We start from the raw sequence: 24,641 nt of genomic DNA, 5'->3' as shown, positions 1-24,641 counted from the left end.
ATGGGGAAAAAAGGCAGAGGGAAATGGCAGGTGTTAAGAATCTGTTTTTGAGGGATAAAGATCAAATATATGGATGTTTTCTGACTTTTATAAAGTGAACAAATCACAACGCAATGACCAAAACATACTAAACCAGGCCAAGGCTTGGTTTAGTAGTGGGGAAAAAGTTCCCGATACGTCACGTGACGCTGCCGTGACGATGTGAGTTTGACACCCCTGTACTAAACTGTCCCTTAATAGTAAAAAAACAACAGTGCAACATTGTTAGAGAATGAACACCATGCCCAAGCTATATTCAGATAAACAACCCAGACCTTCATGGGGTTGAGGGAAATGAGCCACAGCACAATCCTATACATGTCAACTTAGAAGTAAAACTCATTGAATTAAGATTTGTGTCTCAGGATAACTGACAGCAGTGTTAACTGTGCTCTTGCTGATTTATTTTATTTTTTCACCAAACATTAGTATTGGTTACTGCCTTTCCTTCTGGAAGCCCGCTCTGGAATTTTTGTGAGTGTTTATAATGTTATTATTTCCTGTCTTCATTTGTTCCATGTCTTCTTAGCTGAGAACATGGATTCTACTTTGGCAAAATTATAATATAGCTTGGAACAGCAGTAGAAAACTATTTTGGGTCCATGATAAACCACATTAAAGATTTTTAGATACCGTCTTCTTCAAATAACAGTTATAGCATTTAAAATGCTACAAATCAAATATGTTTCATGAAATATATTTTAGGGTTGCTTTGTTCATCGTCTTTTTCACTTGGTGACTTTTCCCGTCAGCAGATGATATTATTTTTAAAGATATTTTTCTGCTTATCTCAACCAAAGGGCTTTCCAATGGCAAAAAAAGAGTCTAGAGTCATATTGAAGATGGGAATATAGTTTTAGGAGGAGAACCCATTTCAGAACTGAGAGTCTTATTCAAACTAAATAAATAAACAAAAATCATGAAACAACTTGATTGGTACAACAACCCTGGCAAGAGATGTGGTTTAACTTTGCAAAAATTACAGACAGCCTTATCATGATGTCATTGTCTTCAAAGCAGTTGTTGTTTATATTTACAGGTTGTAGCAAAACCCAGACATGATATTGATGTAATTCATAAATGGATTAATCTGTTGGATAGGAAAATTGTTTTGCTATAATTATATGGTGGACAGTTAACTAACTGGCCATCATTCCCGTATTTGAAGTTTGTAGTTTTTTTTTTAACAAATAAGCAAGAGGTATCACATCTTGTAATAAACCTGGATCTCAGTAATACCTGTACAGAAGAACAATGAACAGGGCACTGGAGGAGAAGAGCAGAAAGAGCTGGGAGGGGTGGAGTTAAACACACCACAAGTTTAGAGACCTTGTGTTGCCACAAGAGATCCAAGTCCAGCCTCCCTTGAATTCTATTGACCCTTATCTAGAGCCAATTTAGTGCTGATCATTAATTGACTAGATTCTTGTATACAGGTTGAATAAATCTTGTATGCTGCAACTTTATAAATGATCTTGATTCTTTGCACCTGACAAGCATCAGGGAATGTTGCTTTGTGCGAGTTAGCATCTCACATTGAGCAAAATAAGGAATAAGGAATAGAGAAGTTCTTATATTCCAGGAAGTAGAACTTTATCCCGGAGTGCAAAATTTTGCCAGAATTTTATGGCAAGAAATGGGAAGACTTTTAGATGTAGTCAATCCAGCATGAATTTCCACTCTTAGGCTCTGCCCTCCAACAATACTGCATGCTCAGGTACTTTTTCCCCACTTGTACCAATATGAAAAAATAGTGTAATCTGTGAGAAATCATTTTCTCCTTGTGTTAAGACTTTTTAAAATTTAAAAGATAGCACACCAAATTGTCCCTGATGTTTTAGGTTTTTTTGTGAGAACCTTTTTCTAGGGGAAGTATTTTCTATATCTCTTAGTGGTCATATAGTTGTTGATTTGAATTTTGCAACTCTGATCTAATACTTTGTTATACTGTAGTTGACTGATTGATTGGTTGGCTGATTTGGCAAATTAATTCCAATTATGTAAATAGATGCACCTTTCTAATATTGCACCACAGGGAAAATAATTAAAAAATTAAACTTCATAATTTGGGATAGAAAAGAACAGAGAAAGTCTTCTCAGTCAAAATATGCCTCTTACACACTGCTCAAAAAAATAAAGGGAACACAAAAATAAGACATCCTAGATCTGAATGAATGAAATATTCTTATTAAATACTTTGTTCATTACATAGTTGAACGTGCTGACAACAAAATCACACAAAAATTATCAATGGAAATCAAATTTAGCAACCCATGGAAGTCTGGATTTGGAGTTACACTCAAAATGAAAGTGGAAAAAAAAACACTACAGGCTGATCCAACTTGGATGTAATGTCCTTCAAACAAGTCAAAATGAGGCTCAGTAGTGTGTGTGGCCTCCACGTGCCTGTATGACCTCCCTACAACGCCTGGGCATGCTCCTGATGAGGTGGCAGATGGTCTCCTGAGGGATCTCCTCCCACACCTGGACTAAAGCATCCCCCAACTCCTGGACAGTCTGTGGTGCAACGTGGTGTTGGTGGATGGAGCAAGACATGATGTTCCAGATGTGCTCAATTGGATTCAGGTCTGGGGAACGGGCGGGCCAATCCATAGCATCAATGCCTTCATCTTGTAGGAACCTCTGACACACTCCAGCCACATGAGGTCTAGCATTGTCTTGCATTAGGAGGAGCCCAGGGCCAACCGCACCAGTATATGGTCTCACAAGGGGTCTGAGGATCTCATCTCGGTACCTAATGGCAGTCAGGCTACCTCTGGCGAGCACATGGAGGGCTGTGTGGCCCTCTAAAGGAATGCCACCCCACACCATTACTGACCCACTGCCAAACCAGTCATTCTGGAGGATGTTGCAGGCAGCAGAACGTTCTCCAAGGCGTCTCCAGACCCTGTCACGTCTGTCACATGTGCTCAGTATGAACCTGCTTTCATCTGTGAAGAGCACAGGGTGCCAGTGGCGAATTTGCCAATCTTGGTGTTCTCTGGCAAATGCCAATCATCCTGCACGGTGTTGGGCTGTAAGTACAACCCCCACCTGTGGACGTCGGGCCCTCATACCACCCTCATGGAGTCTATTTCTGACTGTTTGAGCAGCCACATGCACATTTGTGGCCCAATGGAGGTCATTTTGCAGGGCTCTGGCAGTGCCCCTCCTTTCCCTCCTTGCACAAAGGCAGAGGTAGCAGTCCTGATGCTGGGTTGTTGCCCTCCTACAGCCTCCTCCACATCTCCTGATGTACTGTCCTGTCTCCTGGTAGCGCCTCCATGCTCTGGACACTACGCTGACAGACACAGCAAACCTTCTTGCCACAGCTCACATTGATATGCCATCCTGGATGTGCTGCACTACCTGAGCCACTTGTGTGGGTTGTAGACTCCATCTCATGCTACCACTAGAGTGAAAGCACCGCCAGCATTCAAACGTGACCAAACCATCAGCCAGAAAGCATAGGAACTGAGAAGTGGTCTGTGGTCACCACCTGCAGAACCACTCCTATATTGGTGATGTCTTGCTAACTGCCTATGCTTTCTACCTGTTGTCTATTCCATTTGCACAACAGCATGTGAAATTGATTGTCAATCAGTATTGCTACCTAAGTGGACAGTTTGATTTCACAGAAGTGTGATTGACTTGGAGTTACATTGTGTTGTTTAAGTTTTCCCTTTATTTTTTTGAGCAATGTATATTTGGAACTTTAGACCAGTTAGAAATGATGTCTGTATGGAGCAGATATTCCCAGGTTTTAGAGCTAACATTTACCCTAAATCACCATTCATTTAAAGAAACAGAAGTTAAAGAATAAAAGGCAAAGATCCTTTTATTCTTTCCTAGTTTATGTTAGAAATTGCAAAGCTGTCTTATGCTTAACGTTGCAGCCATAATTAACTAAATCTCCTGTCAGCTGGTACTCCGTTCAAAATCCAAGAAAGAAATACTTAGACTCTTGTAGTTAGAGAAAAGATATCTTTTACTGGAAGTCAAGTGGTAGCAACAAAAGAATTCTGAATCTGAGGAAATAGGCACGTACATCACATATATCAAGGGAGTGAAATGTCCCCACCCCCAATAGTTCAAACGGTTCTTCCAATTAAAAGTTGTGAACCTCATCATGTGGACATCTCCAGGTGGTGATGATTAGTTGATCTTGGCTTATTCAGATAAAGGTTTGCAGTTGCGCAGAGAAGAGAAGGCCAAGCAAGAAATAGAAACCCTCCTCAGTTTATACAATATTAGTTAGTAACATCTCCAGCCTGTTTCCCATACTTTTCCCCCTTCCTCCCCCTGTTACTCATGACAGCCAGAAAGAAGATCTTGAAGGCTGACATCTCCTATATCAGTTGTGGATCACTAAACAAACACAGATGCCCAATAAAGTTCAATATATATGAATGTGTTTGGTTTTCACTCTCAATTCATCTAACTTTCCCCCTAAGTGTCAGGATTACAGCTCTCACAATTCCAATCCCATTTGGCTAGTTGTTTGGAATTTAGGCACTTCCGGATACAACATAAGTCTTTGAAAACACCCCCACCCTCCTTAATTCAAAATATTTTGCCAACTAATTCTTGGTCAAAAATGCCTCTTTGAGGGAAGTCTGAAAGAATATGTGCTTTGTACCTGCAGATGTCTTGAAGACATTGATCAAGACACTTCTGTGAGATCTCTGCCTATGACTAGCCTCAGTCAGTATGCCAGATATAGACTTCACAGTCAGGGATAAACTACTTACAATAGTTTCACCATTTCAAGGGTCTTCAACCTTGGCAAGCTTAAGACTTGTGGACTTCAACTCCCAGAATTCCTGAGCTAACATGATGGGAGGAGGAATTCTGGGAGTTGAAGTCCACAGGTCTTCAAGGTGTCAAGTTTGAAGACCCCTGCACCATTTGGTAATCAGCAGAGACTAAAGAAAATGACCTGCACAAAGATACTGCCTAAGAAAAGGAGGTGAAGCATTTTATAGAGTCCAGAATAACCAGATGACATTCAGAAGTGATTCCAACAGAAGCCCCCCCCCCCCAATTCACTGAACTAAAGAGGAGAAAGTACAATACAATCAGACTTGCATGGTTCTGTTATAATAGCCGATCTTAATAAAAGTAATGTTAGCCTTCAGGTGAGGTTGATGTTTTTTCTGGTTCATCTAGCAGGGCTGACTTCACTTCATGTTTATATTACTGTGCTGAGTGTAGTCTATCCTTGTACTCGGTCTGGAAGCCACAACAAACTTTGCAAAAAAAAACACCAGTGAGCTACCTGGCCATGCATATGCCAGACTTTAACTGAAGCTGCCAATTAGCTATCAAGACTTGGTCAAGGTTTTAGTTATGATATACACGACCCTAAAAACATGGGCCCAAGGCAGTGGTGGGATTCAAATTTTTTTTACTACTGGTTCTGTGGGTGTGGCTTGGTGGGTGTGGCAGGGGAAGGATACTGTAAAATCTCCAGTCAGAGGTGATATTTGCTGGTTCTCCAAACTACTCAAAATTTCCGCCAGAACTGGTCAGAACCTGCTGAATACCACCTCTGGCCCAAGGTCGCTATTAGATAGACTTGGTCAGTCCCTGAGATCATTGAGGAGGTATGCCAAGGAGTGTAGTAGAAAGGTTGCTGAGAAGTCAAAATGGGGGTCTGTGGAGCAGCTAGTGCAGAGAAATAGAAACTGTAACAGAAATTGGACAGTGGGAAAAAAGATCTCGTACCCCGTGTTTGCTACTCTTTCAGCATCAATTTCAATCCTTCACAAAATTGCTTTTCTGTAATAAAGCATTTTTGTGCAGTACAAATAAGACCTTTCTTTCTTCTTCTTTCCCCATTAGTCATATTAATCATGGTCTGTAATCACCCATTGGAAGAGGCAGCTTTTAAGTTACGGAATGTTTTCTCCTTGGACCCACGCAGTCCAGCAGCAGTTGCAAATTATATCAAATTGGATGCTCTTTGCTACTGTTCCATCAATAGGTGAGGTCAGATGATGGAGGGTAGGAAAGGACTTTAGGGCTCAAGGGCAGGAATCTTCAGACTTTCACAAGCAAAAGTTTGTCCAGACTTTGAAAGCCTCTAGCAATCGAGGGCCCATGACTCAGGAGGCAGGTTGTTTCACTGCTTAGCAGCAATCATGATCAGGAAATTCCCCATTTCAAGTTTGGATTTCCCTCTGCAAAGCTTCCTCAAGTTGTTTCTTGAAGGAACAAATCCTTCTCCTCTTTCCTGTGACAGCCTTTGTTACCTGTCCTTATTAGGCTTTTCAGGCTGTTGCAGGCATACATTCTTTCTCTCAGCTGCCTTGGCCAGGCTGCCTCTTCCACTCCGCTCTTTCCGGCTGAAGACCATGCAGTACCGACTGCCCTCTCTTTATCATGCAAAAGAAATTAGCATTTGTGTGCATGTGTGTGTGCAGCTTATCTCACTCCGTGATGCCATTCACTTTAGTTTTTAATCTTTCAAGCAAAAGACAGTAGAAATTCGTCGCTTCTCCACTTTTCTGTATCGCTATCATATTGGATAGATGTTTTTCCACCATTTGTGGATGCTGACAAAGGGAAAAAGGAATCAAAGCTGGAGGAACTGACCAATGACTTTGCTTATTAAAGCCTTACAGATGCACAATCAGATCTTGGTATTTGGCTAGGGATAGGATAGGGATTGCTTGCAGAGAGTGCAAAATTCATGCTGGCAGATAGTTTTCTGCCAATGCAAGAATGGGTAGAGTGTATACAGAATAGAATATAATTCTTTATTGGCCAAGTGTGATTGGACACACAAGGAATTTGTCTTGGTGCAAAGACAATCTTTACAGCATCAGGAAAAGCTCTTAGGAGGCTAATTTCTCCATGTAATGTGTAGTGGACTTCAGTCCAGTTTTGTACAATTGTTATATTAGGTCAGTTGGACTATATATTATAATTGCAGATAAAGCAATAGATAGTGAGTGAAATGATTTTGTTCTGAATTTCTGGAAAGTCCAATTTCTTTGGAAAAAGTCAAGTTCTAGCAAAACTTACTACATTCAGCGGCATTGAAGAAAGTTTCTGGGGCTGCTGCCAGGCATGTGAGCTGCAGCCGTGCCTCTGGCAACTTAGGTGAATTCCAGGTGGTACAGAGTGAGTGCTGAAGGGAATGAGATCAGCTTGGCAGCCATGGAGGACCCTGGGCAGGTCTGAATTGTAGGATCCTCTCAGGTACTTGGAATGTAAGAGTCATGCCCGAACTTGATTGTATGTGTTGGCAGCCAAAGTGAGGATTAGCTAGAGCAGCTGTTGACGACTCTGGGTTTCTGACAAATATGTGGTTATTCTCAGTGAGATGAATAACAGGTTGGTGGGGTAGGTGTCAGAGATGGAGGCATGTATGCCGTTCGGCGGGTTGTTTCTGCTCAGTACTAGTATCAGAATTTTCTCCCTTTTCATTAGGACTTGTTCTAATTTTGCCTAGGGCTACATGTTTATATACACGCAGTAAAGCTAAAAGGATTCCCTGCGGATTTTACTCCATTAGTCGTAACCGACTTTAGAGGGTGAAGCTCATCTCTGTTTCAAGGCCACTGAACCAATGCTGTCTGAAGAAATTTCCACAGTCATGTGGCCAGCATGACATCACAGAGTGCTGTTACCTTCCACCGAAGTGGTCCCTGTTTATCTACTCGCATTTGCATGCTTCCAAACTGCTAGGTTGGCAGGAGCTGGGGTGAGGATGGGAGCTCACCTCATTGCATGGCACTTGGGTCTCAAACCAGGGCTGCTGGCTTTCTAGCCGACAAGCCATCGTCTTAACCACTGAGCCACCACACTGCCCATATACAGTACATGCAGATGCTCAGTTTAAATTCTATTGCCAATATATATATATATATATATCCTAAAACGAATTTATATTGCTAAGAAACTTGCTTTTTTTTGCAAATCTTTCTCAACCCATCTCAATATCTCAGAACAGAACTACACTAGCTCTGAATAATAATAAGTTATGAGTGTACCCACATCTTAAAGAATTTGAATCCAGTTCTGAATTATACTACATTTTATATTGGGTTACCTTATATACTTGTGCATAAACCCATCCACATTTTTAGCCATATCATGAAAATATGTGCTATCTGTAAATAAGGTGATCTCCCAAATCTTAATATGTTTTAATTTTCACAATTGGCTTATTTGAAGTTGGTGCATTTTTCATATTTTGGTTAAAAAGTGATCTGCAGATGGGTTTATGCACAACTTTATACAGGATATATGGATATTTTTTAAAAGCTGAGGGAAAAATTTACTACATATCCCAAGAATGGGATAAACCCATTCTTGGTTAAGCCACACCCAGTTTTTGTGTATATTTTGGCACCTAACATTCTTGGCTTATCTCTAAGGATATATGATTTATCTCTTTAACAGTCACACCCTTTGCTCTGTAAAATCTCTAGATACTGAAATGTAGACACTGAGAAATCTAGTAGAGATTCCTGTGGTCTCCACATTCTATGAACAATCCTGGGATTCCCAAATATTGTAAATGGTTGACTAACATTAAACCATTTTACTTATGACTGTGATGTTTCCTTTAAGTCAGAGGTGGTATTCAGCAGGTTCTGACCAGTTCTGGAGAACTGGTAGCAGAAATTTTGAGTAGTTCAGAATACCACCTCTGACTGGCCCCGCCTCCATCTATTCTCTGCCTCCCGAGTCCCAGCTGATTGGCTGGGTCTTCTTTTGTTGCCCTGCAGAGGAAAATGGAGCTGGAAAGCAGGTTATTGGTGTGGGGAGAGAATGGGAATTTTACAGTATCCTTCCCCTGGAGTGGGGTGGGAATGGAGATTTTACAGTATCCTTCCCCTTCCATGCCCACCAAGCCATGCCCACAGAACTGGTAGTTAAAAATGTTGAATCCCACCACTGCTGAAAGTCAAAGCTAAGTCCATCTTAACACATTTGTTCACAATTCTGATTAATTGCTTTCCTGCCTCTTGCTGTTCCTTAGCCTTACTTTTCCTTTCTTATCATTTACCTCTTACTCTGCTACTATTAAATTTTAGATTATAAGATTTCCTGAGGCAGGAAAATGACATAACACATACAGTAATACAACCTAAGGGTAATTAATATGTTAACTAATTTTATGCTGCCGTGCAAATGTGAAATTTCTCTGATTTTGTTGTTTAGAGTTGCTGTATCTGCCGAAGCAAGGAAATTTAAATGAGGAGCAAGGAGGATAGGGACCAAAACTAAATCACTTCCTTACTGTCCCAGTTGTAAGTTACTTCTGTGTTTCAACATGGGAAGGTCTAGTTTTGCTTCCCTCAGAAACTTCCACATATTAAATTAGGATATTCTGTTTAGCTGTGTGGGGAAAGAGAAAAGGGTTTGAAACTTGAAAAACCAAAAAGAATGAGAAGTGTAATTCATCTCTACTCTTCTAAATTGCATTGTTTCAAGGAAGGAAAAATCACATTATCATTAATAGTGTTGTAAATAAGGAGATTCTAATGCTACAATAAATATAAACTGCACAATAAATCCAATCAACCCTGTCTCTTGTCTAACAGTAACAGCAGAAAAAACAATTACTAACAACCTGCCTTCCATCGAGGACCTGTATACTGCACGAGTCAAAAAGAGTGAAAATATTTACAGACCCCTCACGTCCCAAACATAAACTGTTTCAACTCCTTCCCTTAAAATGACACTACAGAGCACTGCACACCAGAACAACTAGACACAAGAACAGTTTTTCCCCAAACACCATCACTCTGCTAAACAAATAATTCCCTCAACACTGTCCAACTATTCACAAATTCTGTACTACTATTACTATTAAGCTTCTCATCACTCCTTATCACCCATCTCCTCCAACTTATGACTGTATGACTGTAACTTTGTGGCTTGTATCCTTACGATTCATATTGACTGTTTCCTAGTATGATTTGATTGTTTATTGTACCCTATGACTGTTATTAAGTGTTGTACCTTATGATTCTTGACTCTTGATGAATGTTATCTTTTCTTTTATGTACACTGAGAGTATTTGCACCAAGACAAATTCCTTGTGTGTCCAGTCACACTTGGCCCGATAAAAAGAATTTTAATTCTAATCCTGTTGCTTTGTCTTCCAGCCTGCAACTGCAATGGGAAGTCGAGACAGTGCGTCTTCGACCCCGAGTTGCTCAGACGACACGGAAATGGGTATCGACTGGGAAATGGGTATCGTTGCCTCAACTGTATTGACAACACGGATGGAATAAATTGTGAGCGATGCAAAGACGGCTTCTATCGCCGGTCTCAACAAGATCGTTGCATGCTCTGCAACTGCAACCTCAGAGGTAGGCAGACACAGATTTAGGAAACGAGAAAGGAAAAAAAAAACTCTGACTCATAAAATTTTCATTATGGATTGATTGATCACAAATATTTATAAAAGGTCTCATAGGATTTAATGATGCTCTCTAATGACTCAGGTATCTTTGAAATTGAAACTGCTGTCGATCCTAATTGAGATGTCAGTAAAATATAATTATAAATATTGCCAGGGGCTGGTAACTGACAAATGGTATTTATTTTATAACAGATCATAAACACTCATCATGATAATAAATAAGCTGATCTAACGTAAAGAACCCAGAATCTATCCTTCTCCAACAGTACTATCAACAGTTCTTTCTGAATATTTATTGTTATTTAGTTCTGTATTGCTCTTCCTCCTAGAGTGGAAATCACAGTATACTTGTAACTCTGACATTTCAAGAATAGCTTCATTTTTATTCTATTCTATTTGATGTTATATTGTTTTCATTTTTTAAAAATGAATCTACTTGTGTTTGTGTCTATTGCTTTACTATTGATTGTTTTATTTAACATTTGATGCCTTTTTTATGAACTACTCTGGGTTTGCACCCTAGAAGGAGGAGTAATATAGAACTAAAATAACAGCAAGGATAACAATAAATATTATATTGCAATAATCCAAATGTGTGGTTATTAAGACAGAAAACAATAAGTGAGCCTAGGCTAAATGTGGGATAAATAGAGCTGGTATGCTAGCTGAAGCCAAGAATAACTACAAGTAGAATTCAACTTACAACCACAATTGAGCCCAAAATTTATGTTGCTAAATGAGAAATTTGTTAAGTGAGTTTTGCCCCATTTTACAACCTTCCTTACCACAGTTGTTAAGTGAATAATTGCAGTTGTTAAGTTAGTAACATGGTTGTTAAGTGAATCTGCCTTCCCCACTGACTTTGCTTGTCAGAAGATTACAAAAGCTGTTTACATGACTCTGGGACACTGCAACTCTCATAAGTATGAATCAGTTGCCAATTGGCCAAATTTTGATCACATAACTATGGGAATGCTGCAATGATTGAAAGTGTGAATAGCCATCATAAGTCACTTTTTTGAGTGCCGTTGTAACTTTGAATGCTCACCAAAGGAACTGTTGTCACTTGAGGACTTCTTGTATAAACTAGAACAGGAGTTGCCAACTTTTTGGACCTCAGGGATCACCAAATTCATAATTTTAAATCCCGTGGACCAGAGACTCTGGGAGAATCCCCCAAAAAGTCTGTAGGAAAATTCCCCATCCCGTTTTCCTACTGATCGATCATTCTTTATTTGGGATCGCAGGATACCGTTCTCAGGGGGAGAAAGAGAGAGAGAGAGACTTTTGGCTTCATGCAAAGAAAACAGTAGAAGCAGCAGAAGTCTTTCTTTCTCTCCCCCTAACTTCGCCAGAAATGAGTCTTTGTGAGACTTGTCATGCCGGCGTAGCCTCTTGGAGTAGGGTGCCTTGCAGAATCCCAAAGACTCATTTCTGGCAGAGTTTGGGGGAGAGAAAGAAAGACTTTTGCTGCTTTCCTTGCGTGCAGCCAAAAGCAGAAGAAAGAAGTGGAAAGAAGCAGCCCAGTGGCCAGGTGAGATACGAGGGGCGAGTGAGGCAAGTTCCCCCCCTCCGCCCTTTCCCCCCTCCCCTCACTACCTCGTGTTGTTTGCAATGCAAGCGACGCAAGCCTTGTCTTCCCATGAGCCATGTGGGCGGCGCAGCCTTGTGTTCCTGTGCAGCCTCGATTAATTGCTTTGGGGGTAACATTTCTCTGTGGGCCACCAAAATTTTCTCGTGGATCACCAATGAGCTGAGGACCACTGGTTGGCAACCACTGGACTAGAATCAAGGAGAGTCTCTAAGCTTGAACTTGGTTGCTTGGAAGGCATGTTGCATCATCCAGAGCAGGCCACCTTTCTAATTCCAAGAGAAGCACATAACTATGATACTTATCTTATGGGATTTAGCTCCATTTTGTTCTCCTCCATTGCCTTATTGCTTTCCCATGCGTGCTCCCCACATCAGCACAAATTCTTCTGAAATGTTTGAGGTCTCATAGACAAGTTGAGAATAAATCATACTGTCAGAAATTAGTCTCTATTATATTTTCACATTTCTTCCTCATAGGTTCTGTCAGTGCACAGTGTGATAACCATGGCCGATGTCGCTGCAAACCTGGTGTGACAGGTGATAAATGTGACCGATGCCAGGATAATTTCCATTCCTTCTCTGAGGCTGGATGCATAGCTGTTGGGCAAATACAGTAAGCACCTTCAGGTTTATGGAACTGTCAATCATGGATAATTGTGTCTTTGTGGAAATTCAGATTTCCTTCCATAAGGCAACAAAAACAAATTTGGTTGATTTTCTATGCTTTTACATAAAGAAGCTCTGAAGCATAGATTTCCCTTTCCATTTGCTAAAAATGCTACATAGACTGTATATCGGAAACTGCATTTTTCAATTTTGCTGACCCTAGTGAGAATACATGATTGAATTTCTCCAGTTTTAAACATCTCTTTAGGCCTATTGCATGTAGATTGCAAAAGTCCAAAAAAACCACTAGATGGCAGGGAAGGAATGGAGTTTTCCCTATTTCTTTACTACCCTCTTGTGGTCACTCAGATTTTGCAGCCCACATATAGTACTTACGCATTGGGAGATATGTAAGAATCAGAGGACACTGCCTTCTTTGTGCAGATACATTTTTCTCAGCAGGGACCCTGCAATTGAGAAACAATTTGACAGTCTGTGTTTTATGGATGGCGTGATATTATTAGGAATGCTGAAAGAATTTGATCTTTCTCTACTCAATGGTGAACTGAACTGACCTCCATTGCTGATGGGAGAATCAGAATATCTAATCCATACAATTTTTCAGTATAAATGTTGCAGTGGAATATTTAGCTCAACGACCGTAATGCATTAAATATGCATATTTTGAGGGAACCTGCATTAAAAGCAAGTATTTAAATTCTATATATTCTATGTAATAGAATGAACTCAACAATGAAAGAACAGTTGAAAAAGTAATGCAAAACAAAAATAATTCCATTTGCTCCTGGGTCTGGCCTGAAGACTATAAGTATACTATTTAGAAAGTGATATATTCTCATCTTTCCATTCATGTCATAACAAGAGCAGTTCGGTACAAACATTTGTACCCAGTCCAGTGACATATGTCACTCTCACTTTCACATTGAATGATACAGTCTCTAACCCAGGCTTTCTCAATCCAATAAGCCTAGCTGGGGAATTCTGGGAACTGAAGCCCAGATATTTAAAAATTGCTAAGATTGAGAAAAACTGTTCCAATCTATGCTCTATAATCTATACTCTAGTATGATTTTCACTTGATACACACTATGTTTCTTTTCTCTGTCTACTTATAGTTCATTGAGAAGATCAAAGCTTCTGTCTACTGCCAAGTAAAATGGCTTTACATTTGTTCATTAAACATCTTGGTAGGGGTAAATTCTGTCAAATAAATATGTGGACAGTGGCTGAGAAGTATCATCTGCTTTGAATAGTGAGGAAAAGGGGCATTTAAAAAAAAAATCAAGAAGCCCAGAGCAACCAAGTCCTACTCTAGAATTAACTGTTAAGGAACAACAGGAGTCATGATTTTAAAACTCATGTTTTTAATGGAGGCTCAAACAAGCAACAATAACACATTGCTCACTTTTTCAACTTTGTTATTGTCCATGACTGTAAGTAGGCTTTGGATTTAAAAACAACAACAACCAGTATATATGATGACACCAGAATCTGTAACTGCAATGCTTCGTATCTTGAAAAACATGCTGCACTTTAATTCTGATCATATAAATTGAGCAGCAGTTATGTTTCAGAAAAATACCATCATCAATACAAAAGGATTTTCAGTACAGACTGTGTTCTTTAACTGTTCTGTTCATTTTTTGGATAATTCCACTATTCTCTCTCATCAGTTGATCATGTGAATTTTCTGGTTTTTCTCTAGGAAAAAAAAGGATTTTAGGGATGAAAGAAAGTGATCAGTAGCATGTGGCACACAATATGCCTGTAAAGTGTAGCATATAAAGGACAGTCAACAGAAGAAAAGAAGTCCAATTACCATAATCCAATTTTTCAGACTGTTTTGTTATTATTTTATTTTAAACTAAATAGCAGAATAAAACACAATTATGATTCAAATACATACATTCTTGAGAAAAAAAATCATAAAAAGTGTTTTAAAACAGTGAAAAAAGTATAATATATCACTATAACAGTTAACAATTACAATTCTATATATACTTATCTAACATAAATATTATTCACACTGTCCAATGGATGAACAATTGTACAGTACTGAATTACAGTACTGTATTTCCATATACAATATGTTCAATAGTTTGATCTGATTAATTGGGTTCAGCCTTGTTTTATTCTGTTCGTTGTTTATAGAAATATTTGCAAATTCCCCGAAACCGAAGTTAGATATAACGGTGTGTTTTATATTCCCAGGAACGTTCAGTGTAATTGTGATCCATCTGGAAGCACAGGGCAATGCATTTCTGGACGTTGTGTCTGCAAGGCTGAAGTTGCAGGAGAGCGATGTGACAGGTGTGGGCATGTAGTTTCTATGGCTAAAAGGTTTTGCTTTGTTTTTACAGGAGGGGGCATGCATCAGAGAATCTATGCTTAGTGGTTCCAAATCACCTTTCAATCAGATTTTAGTGAATGAGCCCACATAAATTATCCTGTATCTGATGCATTACTAATCAAGATTATTGAACAGAGTGAATCAAAGGTCATTTCCTCAACAACAATTCATAACACCTGGAGTCATCCAACCATGACTGTACCAAATGAACAGTAATGAGGCGCTCTATATTACTTCAGTGATTGCTGCTTGATGCTAAGATAACATTTTAATTTGGTGTTTCTCTAGCTTAGTACTTAATAACTATCATATATGCACTTCAACTCTCAGCATGCTGGCTGGGGAATTCTGGGAGTTGAAGTGCATACCTCTTAAAGTTGCTAAGGTTGAGAAACACTGCTCTAATCGTTAGCATAGAAATAGCCAAAGTCAGTACATAAAGTAAGAAAGCGGGTGTGTCAAATTACAATGTTAAATTCTGATCCTCTCCGTTTCCTTGAGGAAAGATTTGTGGGTTTCAGGGTTTTTGAAAATATGCTTCTCTATAAATGTCCAATTTGATAGAACAGAACTTTGGGAAGCCAAAAACAACAACTATAAAACAACTGTGTCAAATAACTAGAAAATAAATGAAAAGCAAAGCTCTGACATTATTTTTTTGGGGGGGCGGCGGGGCGGAGGCTGGAGGGGAGCAGGAGCTTGCATCAAACAACAATGCAGACAAAAGAATTGTTGAAAAATTATTTCTTTTCCCAGGTAATTAGGCATCATCTACTTGGCCCAGACCTCAGATGATTAAACAAACAAATGCCTTCCACTTTGATCTGTCCTTGATGACCACAATTTTTTGAAAGACACTGCATCAATAACTCTCATGCAATCCATCCACCTTGTCCATTATCTCCCCCTTCTACTTTATTCAACTTTGCTAGCATAGTTGTTCATCTGCCTTCATCTCATATGTAAAATAATTGTCTCTAGGGAATTGTCAGTCTTGATTTCATTCAGAACCAACTGATTGTTTGCTTTTTTTCCAAATTATGATTCAGAACTCTCTCTCACCCCTTTTCAGTGTTCACCTTTCACAGCCTTACGTAGAAATATCATTATTCTTCACTGTCCTGTCTAGGTTTGTCACTGCGGTCCCCTCTAGGATTAATCTCCTCTTGACTTCTCCACCCCATTGTCTTCCTATTATTGAGCCCATGTAAACAGAACTGTCTACTTCCTTCATTTCTACATCAAATCTGAATTTATCAAGAGGACTGGTTGGTCTCATTTTTGTCTTTTTACTATTAAATGTAAATCCTGATTATTATTTTCTTTTCACATTTTAATTTTTCTAAAAAGCCTTCTAAGACTTGTGTACTTTGCCACCATGTTGTCCTCTTTCTCAAATTGTTAGTGAGTCAATCACCAATTTTGAATTCCAGCCATCAGTTCCTCCATTCCTGTTAGTTTTATAATGGATTCACTGTGTAAGTTAAATAGATAACAGATATGTGTTTATCTCACTACAAAATAATTTCTTACAATAGGTTTTTGTTCATTGCAAAGGTTTCGGATTTATCAAGTACTCTGGCAAACTCTCTAGCCTTAATATATTCCATATTTTAGCACAAATTATTCAATCAAGGGCTTTTCTGTAGTAAATAAAGCAAAAGTTTAAAAAGTCCTTAAATTTTCTAGCTGTTTTAGTCATCAACTATTTGATCTCTTGCCCTTCTGCCTTTTTAAAAAGATACTTGGACATTTTGCACTTATCTTTCCATGTATAGCTCAACTGTTCTTTGTACGATTGTAAGCAAAAGTTTGCTCACACCATGTAGGAACTGGTAATTTGCACATTTGCTTGCATCAACTTTCTTAGTATAATTATACCAATGTTTTCACATTTCTGAGCCACAAAAAATATTGTTCCTTATTTGCTGACAAGGAGTATTTAACACTTGCTTCCTCTCCTGCAGCTTTAAATACTTCCACAGGTATTTCACTCCAGGTGCTTTGCTTTTTCCAATATCCATAGATCCTTGTGATGAGCCCAGAGGTATTCAGAAGTCAAGATGCAGCATAACTATATAGGTTCACGCTTCTTCTTTAAGCAAAAAGAGGATAATGCCATGTCTCTGAGGGACTAGAAGTACTGGGAAATGGTGGAATGGTGGAAGTACTGGGAAATGGTGGAATGGAAGAAGAAACTGGGAATTAGAAGCAGGGGAGGAAGCTTTACAGGGCAGCTTTCTCAGAAGAAGTCTGAGAAGTCTGCAGAGCAGGATAACTACATGCTTATAGAAATGCAAAACTGCTACTAAAATAGACGGTATCATTATGGCTAAGAGGAGTAAAGGAAAGCTCAGTTCAGTACAGGAAGTAGTTGAAACTATATATTATAAAACAGAAGAAGTGGTCTCTATATAAGGTGTCATGTCTAGGCCTTAGAGAGCTAGAATTGATGGCAGTCCTATTTTAGAATTCACAGGGTGACATAATGAACAAGTCTAACTTTTTGCCAAAAAAAAAAATAAAAAAAAATCCTAGGACATCGCCTCCTGCATCCAGCTTCAAAGAATTCTGCCCATTTTTTTCTTTAAAAATCTGTACTATTTTGACATCTTTGCAGCTGATATACAGTGTGTATAATTGAATATTTTTAAGAGAAGAAATAAAAAGTATTTGTCAATTATATATTTGTGTTTGTAATAAGGTGTGCCTTTAATTAAATTGCTTGTCAGAAGGCAACCTGATTTCTTCCTCAGAAACTTCCAGGCCAAACCTATGTTAGTTCTCAAGTACATTCTGTCCTTTTTTAGCCAGTTATTACAACTTTCTCCAAAGCACATACAAGTGAAGGAATCTCTTCCTGTTGCAAAGATTCACACATCATAAAGATCTTAAAACAGAACAACACATATTCGTTTTGTGTTGCCTGAGATCATGAGTCTTTGAATCTACATGCCTGTGAATGTTTTGCAACGAATGAAGTATGCAAACAAGCATAGGGCTGTGATGTTTTGCTTGTTTTCTAGCAGCAACAAGCTAAATGTGAAATTCCACTTTGCTTTTAAGTCTAGCAACTTTTGAGTACTAATAACTTCTCTGTACGTTGTGCTTTTATATTTGTTGACACGAACATGAAATACATTTATCACGTTTGCAGCCTAATGTATACTTATATTCAAGGGTGGGCTTCAAATAATTTAACAACCGGTTCTCTGCCTGGTTGCTGGATGGGCATGGCCATTCCCACCCTAGTCAGCCTCCTGCATCACCCTAGGAGTAAAAATGGGCTACAGGGGGGCTGTTTTTGCCCTCCCTAGGCTCCGGAGGCTCTCTGGAGGCTGGAAACATGCCCATTTCCAGCCTTCTGGAACTTCTGGGAGGCCCACTTTTTGCTTTCCCTGAGCCTCTGCATGGACCCTGCACTTACCTGCAATCCAAAACAGGCCATGTGGGGATTCCTGGGAGGGGATGGGTGGGCTGGGTAGGGCTAGCCAAGGGTGGGATTTGCTGGTTTGCCGAACTGGCCACAAAATTAACAACCGGTTCACCTGAACCAGTGTGAACCGATAGCAGCCCACTCCTGCTTATGTTATGGTCTGCAAATATACAAAATCTAGACATAGATTTTGAGTAGAGTAGAGTAGAGTAGAGTAGAGTAGAGTAGAAGAGAAGAGAAGAGAAGAGTTGGAAGGGACCCTGGAGGTCTTCTAGTCCAACCCCCTGCTTAGGCAGGAAACCCTACACCAGGAGTGTCAAACTCGATTTCATTGAGGGCTGCATCAGAGTTGTGTTTGACCTCAAGGGCCAGAGTGACCATGGCCAGGGTGGGCATGGCCAGCTTGACATTACTCGTGTCAGGGGTGCCTATGGCCCAGGCACTCTGCCAGAGAAAATGGGCTCCCGAGATCTGTTTTTGGCTGGGACAGCCTCCTGCAACCCTCTGCCAGCAAAAAAAGGAGCTTGGGAAGCACCGCGGGCTGATCCTTCACTATTTCTAGGGCTCCCGCATGGGCTAGATCTAAGTACTCTGCGGGCTGGATCTAGCCCTGGGGCTTGAGTTTGCCCTATATCATTTCAGATAAATGGTTATCCAAACTCTTCTTAAAAACTCCCAGTGTTGGAGAATTTACAACTTCTGGAGGCAAGTTGTTCCACTGATTAATTGTTCTAACTGTCAGTAAATTTCCCCTTAGTTTTAGGTTGCTTCTGTCCTAGATTAGTTTCCACCCATTTGGAACAGGGGGCAAATTAATGTATTTGGCTATTTCAATTTCTGATGGAGTATGAAAAAGGATTGATATCTGCAATGTGGGGCTCTGCTATCTGGATGTATAATCCAGCACTCATGTACTTGATATTGATCCGATATCAAAAGTTATGTTATTAATATACAAATTAAGTATAGACTGTAATTTGCTTGCTAATCCAGATGGCTCTATACCCAAATTTTACTGCAAACAATATAGACGGTGGCTTTCATATGCTCTATTTGAGCTTAATGATAGCCATTCTACCATAAAAGGATCATTTGACTAGAAACACACTGCCTCTTCCCAGTGATAGCCTAGATAATGATAGTTAATCTCAAAGTCCAGATAGGTGTTTTTTTTCCCCTGCTAGTTAGAGGTTTCTTCAGGCTAGATATTGAAATATGTTCATATCGCAACAGTTAAGCAGAGAAATCCAAAACAGAAATGTGTCAAAAATGTTTAAGAGATCCTGCAATTTGGTGTCTTGATTTTTCTTCTCACACAGATGCAAGCAGGGCTATTATAACTTAAATGCAAGGAATCCAGAGGGCTGTTCTCCATGCTTTTGTTATGGACATTCAACGACATGTTCCAGTGGGGAAAATTATAGTGTCTATAAAATTACATCTACATTTCAAGAAGGTAAAACACTTTCTCTTATTTGCATTATCTGCATTCTTTTCCTGATTATACAAACTGCTTTAGTTCCCCATATTTGCTTTGTTCTGTCTGACAAGAGTTTAGATTGATCCATACTTAGGGACAGCCAGCATCTGAGTGCAATCTCTGTCTCTCCATTTCTCCCTCTCTCCCACACCCCACTTTTATCTGTGATTCATTCTTCTCTTTCAATCTGGATGTAAAAGAAGATATCACAGCAATGTTGAATAGAGACCACAATTCAGTATATGACTACATCAGATATTACTAGCATAGAGACTGGCTGGCAACAATGACCTTGGGTGAGTTTCACACAGAGATCTGAGTCCTTGCTGAGACATACTGGCTCCAATCCCCACCCCTGCTAGTCACGAAATTATCTTTCTACATTTTCATTCCCCCTCAGCATATTTAGCATATCATTCCCTTCTGTTACTTATTTGCATTTTACTGAAGAGCTCTTTGAGTTTTAAGTGAACTTCCAAGAATCCCCATGCTTTTTTCAGACATGCCAATCCAGAAGGTTAAACAGTGTGTGATTCGGATTTCTTTAAAACAAGAGTGAAACAGTATAAGGGCTTCTTACAGATATCAGTGAAGGAGCTATGGTTGGACTTTGGACAAAAATCCAGGGAGCTGCAACCTTGGGTTCCCAAATGACCAGTAGATGTTGAGAACAAGAGTAAGTGAGCCCAACGTCAATAACTGGAAATGCTCTGGTCATCCGGTCCTTCTTTATAAAACTGTCCTCAAGGAGCAAGGCAGAAAGTGATAGCCTGCTTCGGGCATACTAGCTTCATATCTCTAAAATGTTCCAGGGTTCTCAAGTAACATGTTTACAAGCAAGAGATGTGCTGTAACATTCTTATTATAGAAAGTAATTTTTTTCAGCAAGGAACCATTCTACGCAAAATCGTCTTCTTAGCTTAGAACCAGGCAGTACTGGCTAGAAGTACTCCTCCTTTGCCTCCTTGTATTCAGAAAATCACTACAGCTAGTCCTTGGCTTACAACAATTCATTTAGTGACTGTTTGACGTTTCAATGGCACTGGAAAAAAGTGACTTATATGACCATTTTTCACACGACGGTTACAGTATCTCCATGCTCACGTGATTAGAATTCTGACACTTGTCCCAGGGGTCATGGGTTCATATTTTGCAACTTTCTGACAAGCAAAATCGACGGGGAAACTAGAGTCGGTTAACAGCCATGTTATCAATTTAACAACTGCTGTGATTCACTTAACAACCGTGGAAAGAAAAGTTGTAAATGGCACAAAACTCACTTAAGAATTATCTCGTTAGCAACAGAAATTTTGGGCTCAATTGTGGTCATAAGTTGAGGACTACCTGTATAGTAGGAATGCATTTGGCCTCAGTTTCAATTACACACTATGGCTAAAGTTGTTTCTGTCCTGTCACGTTTCCTGAATCAGCGTCTGCGGACTGGATTTCCAACTCAGTTCAGTAAGCTGTGCTTTTCTTGTATTCCAGGTGTTGAAGGTTGGCAAGCTCAAGAAAATGGATCCCCATTACAGCTCCAATGGTCTCCACAGCACAAGGAAATTTCTGTGGCCTCTAGAAGGCTGGGTTCTAGCTATTTCGTAGCTCCAGGTGCATATTTCCATATCTTATTGTGGAGAGGAATACCTCTAAGGGACATTTCAGCAAAATCTTCATTTTAATTGTTCCTATATAATCATATATTCCAGCTTAGGTCCCATTTATAGTCACATATGTTTTTTTTAGTTTTGAGGTTTTATTGAGGTATATTATTTTAGTGTAGTGTGAATAACATAGAGCATATGACAACATGGTTTTCTGTCATCCTTTAGCCAACATTCCTCATAGTTAGTATAGCTACATGAAAAAAGTGAAAAATTTCAACTATCTCCAAATATTTCATTTTAGGAAAATTATTTAAATTTAATTCAATTTGACCAGTTAGGCACTTCAATTAAAAAATAAAAATAAAAAAAAAGTCAGCTGCTTCAAGCAAGGAGCTATAGAGGATGTAAAATGATCTAGCTTGTATATCAATATATAACTTACCAAAAGACTTGAATACTTGGACTTGAATAGTTATGGATCCTAAATATACAGCAAACATGCAACATCCTGCTGAACGAAGAAGTTGTATTAAACTTGTTGATGCAGACATACATTCACTTTTCTTGGTTAGTTAGCTTTATAGAGAACAGGGAGATGCTTACAGGGGTAGGATTCAAATTTTTAACAACCGGCTCTGTGGGCATGGCTAGGTGGGCATGGCCATGTGACTGAGTGGGCGTGGCTTCTCCTTTTTTTGGCAGCATCCCCCCCCATTTTTTTGGGCCTTCTGGGCCTCAGGAAAGCCTCCTTGGGGATCAGCTGTGCCGGGATTCCCCTTGCTGTCTTGCTGCTTCACCCAGGAAGTTTCCCTGGATCCCAGGAAGGCAAAAAATGGAGTGTGGGGGTGCTGCGTCCCCACTCCATTTTTGGCCTTCCTGAGCCTCAGGGAAGCCTCCTGGGGGAAGTAGTAAGACAGCAAGGGGAATCCCCGGCACAGCTGATCATAGGAACAGCTGATCATTGGGAGGAGGAAAAAAAGAAATACCTTAAGGAGTGACTGGGCAGGGAAGAACGCAGTCAGCGATGTTGGGCATGCATGCGCGATGAGGACTGACTGAACAAGGAAGGGAGGGGTGGGCAGAGAGGGGCGGGGCCAGCCAGGGGCATGATTTGCTTGTTCTCTGAACTGTGCAGAATCATAACAACCGGTTCTGTAGAACCAGTCCGAACTGGTAGAATCCCGCCCCTGGATGCCTAATACTAAGTTAAATCATTCATCCATCTAGTTCAGCATTGTTGACACTGATCTACGGCAGATTTTCAAAGATTTGAGATTGGAACCTTTCCCAATGTTACCTAGAGATGCTGGAATAGATTTTGTAGTGTAAATGTGTTTTCAGCCACTACTGTGGCATTTTCTCAGCAAACATCTTGAGGAAGACCAGATCCGAAATAATAAAAACCTAAGCAAATCAAAGTAATTTAATCACTTTTAGTCAAATTTAAAGTGTCTAACTCTAAACAAATTAAATTAATTGTTTAAGAGCACTTCTACACAAACGTCATTCCTCAAATGCCCAGAAAGAGTTGATGGTGATAATTCTTGTGTAAACTTCTGCCTACTGGAAAGGCTAACAAAAACATAGAATCCCTGCCATGCCTCAATAATCTTCTCACAGAGGAAGGAAAGAAGTTCAGTAGCTTAATAATTGGAACAGAAAGAAAAACATGAAACATGTCTGCTCAATTTTATCTTGCTTCTTATTTTTTCCAACCCAGCCAAATGTTGGAAAGAAATTAGGAAACAGACTTGTCAGGCTATCAGCAAAATGACTCTTTGAAAACTGACTAGAACAGGGCAAAGTTTGATTGGGTAGGAAATCTGACAAAACAAAAGTCAAGTTTGAAAATTAACTGGATTCAGCTGGAAAATTCCAGAAAAAAGAGCCCCCGAAACATCTCTACAGGAAAGGCAGTCAGATATATTTAGGAATGTCTCTGCCTCTTTCATTCTAAATCCCCCCTCCTTCTTCCATCCTAGTTTTTGAGATTTTCTAAAAAAAACCTTTGCAAAGCAGTGGCCATGGAGATATTGGCAGTTTCTTCAGGGGAGCATGTCTGTTTCTATCCTCCCCTTGTATTGCATCTCTGTGTTTGTGTTACTTTGGCCCAAGAAGCACAAGAGAAGCTGCAAATGCCTTTCCCATAAGGATGTTTTTTCCTGTAAGCCTGGCTGAATCCAGCCAGCCCATTGTCAAACCTCAATGTCTTGTAGGTTACAAATTTGATCCCATTCTGTTCTGTTTTTACAAAGATGATAGATAGGACAGACAGATGCAATCCTGAGTCCTTCTACATAATTTCTTTCCAATGTATTGTTAGGCTGGAAAAAAATGAAAAGCATAGTTTTGAAGCAGATTCAACTATATATCAGTTGAAATGGAAATAAATTGGGTAGACTTCCACAATACCGCTGACATCCAAAGGAACATGTCCAGTCAGTTTAGAAAATCAATTTGGATGTACCCAAAGATCTTTTTGGTAAACTTAACATGTTTTTGACTGAAACAGATTTAAAATATACAACTAAGTAAATAAGCAAGCCAACACAGAGATAGATTGTCCCAAAGGTGCTTTTCAAAAGGCAACTGGACTTTTTTGTGCTTTTCCTTGAAAACGTTTCTCTTCTCATCCAAGAAGTTTCTTCAGTTCTGGATGAATGGTGGGGAAATGATTGATTGGATGATGGAGAATCTCCATATATGCATGGATTCTTAACTATGCCATAGCCATGCAATTAGAAGCTATGAGATGTTGCCCTTTAATATTCACTGATTCCTTTGAAGTCCTCTCTGTTGCTCTAGAGTTAAGCTGATACTGTTAGGCAAAATTTTCCATGCTATTTTCTTTGAAAATGTCATCTGTGGAGACTTTAAATTCTTATTTTGTATTGCTTTTTTTGCTATGCATTTTTTTTTGTAGCCAGGTTCCTCGGGAACCAGCAGCTGAGTTATGGACAGATGCTGTCTTTTGATTATCGAGTGAACCGACCTGGATTTCGCCCTTCACAGCACGACATCATCCTGGAAGGAGCTGGTTTAAGAGTCATGACCCAGTTTCCATCTAACGGCAGGATGCTGCCTTGTGGAATCAGGAAGACATACACATTCCGGTAAATTGCCTG

General features: G+C 39.6%; 1 protein-coding gene across 2 annotated transcripts in view; it reads left to right on the top strand.

Moving 5' to 3' along the window:
* The window catches only part of LAMC2 (laminin subunit gamma 2), a 65,898-nt gene that overhangs the window by 5,757 nt on the left and 35,500 nt on the right, over nucleotides 1-24,641 (top strand). The window contains exons 2-8 of one of the 2 annotated variants that reach the window (XM_087960866.1): nucleotides 469-513; nucleotides 10,167-10,373; nucleotides 12,497-12,632; nucleotides 14,858-14,956; nucleotides 19,752-19,888; nucleotides 21,401-21,520; nucleotides 24,440-24,629. In XM_087960866.1, the coding sequence (XP_087816992.1) occupies nucleotides 469-513; nucleotides 10,167-10,373; nucleotides 12,497-12,632; nucleotides 14,858-14,956; nucleotides 19,752-19,888; nucleotides 21,401-21,520; nucleotides 24,440-24,629 (934 nt within the window). The remainder of the gene's footprint in view (nucleotides 1-468; nucleotides 514-10,166; nucleotides 10,374-12,496; nucleotides 12,633-14,857; nucleotides 14,957-19,751; nucleotides 19,889-21,400; nucleotides 21,521-24,439; nucleotides 24,630-24,641) is intronic. The other variant, XM_026669261.2, reaches the window with a different exon arrangement.

Source organism: Notechis scutatus, chromosome 3 (assembly GCF_049901735.1).
Source record: "Notechis scutatus isolate UNSWTSFEM ecotype Mainland chromosome 3, rNotScu1.2, whole genome shotgun sequence".
In the NCBI taxonomy this organism is placed as follows: Eukaryota; Metazoa; Chordata; class Lepidosauria; order Squamata; family Elapidae; genus Notechis; species Notechis scutatus.
The sequence above is the reverse complement of the archived record's forward strand: the minus strand, read 5'-3'. Positions and strand labels throughout refer to the sequence as shown.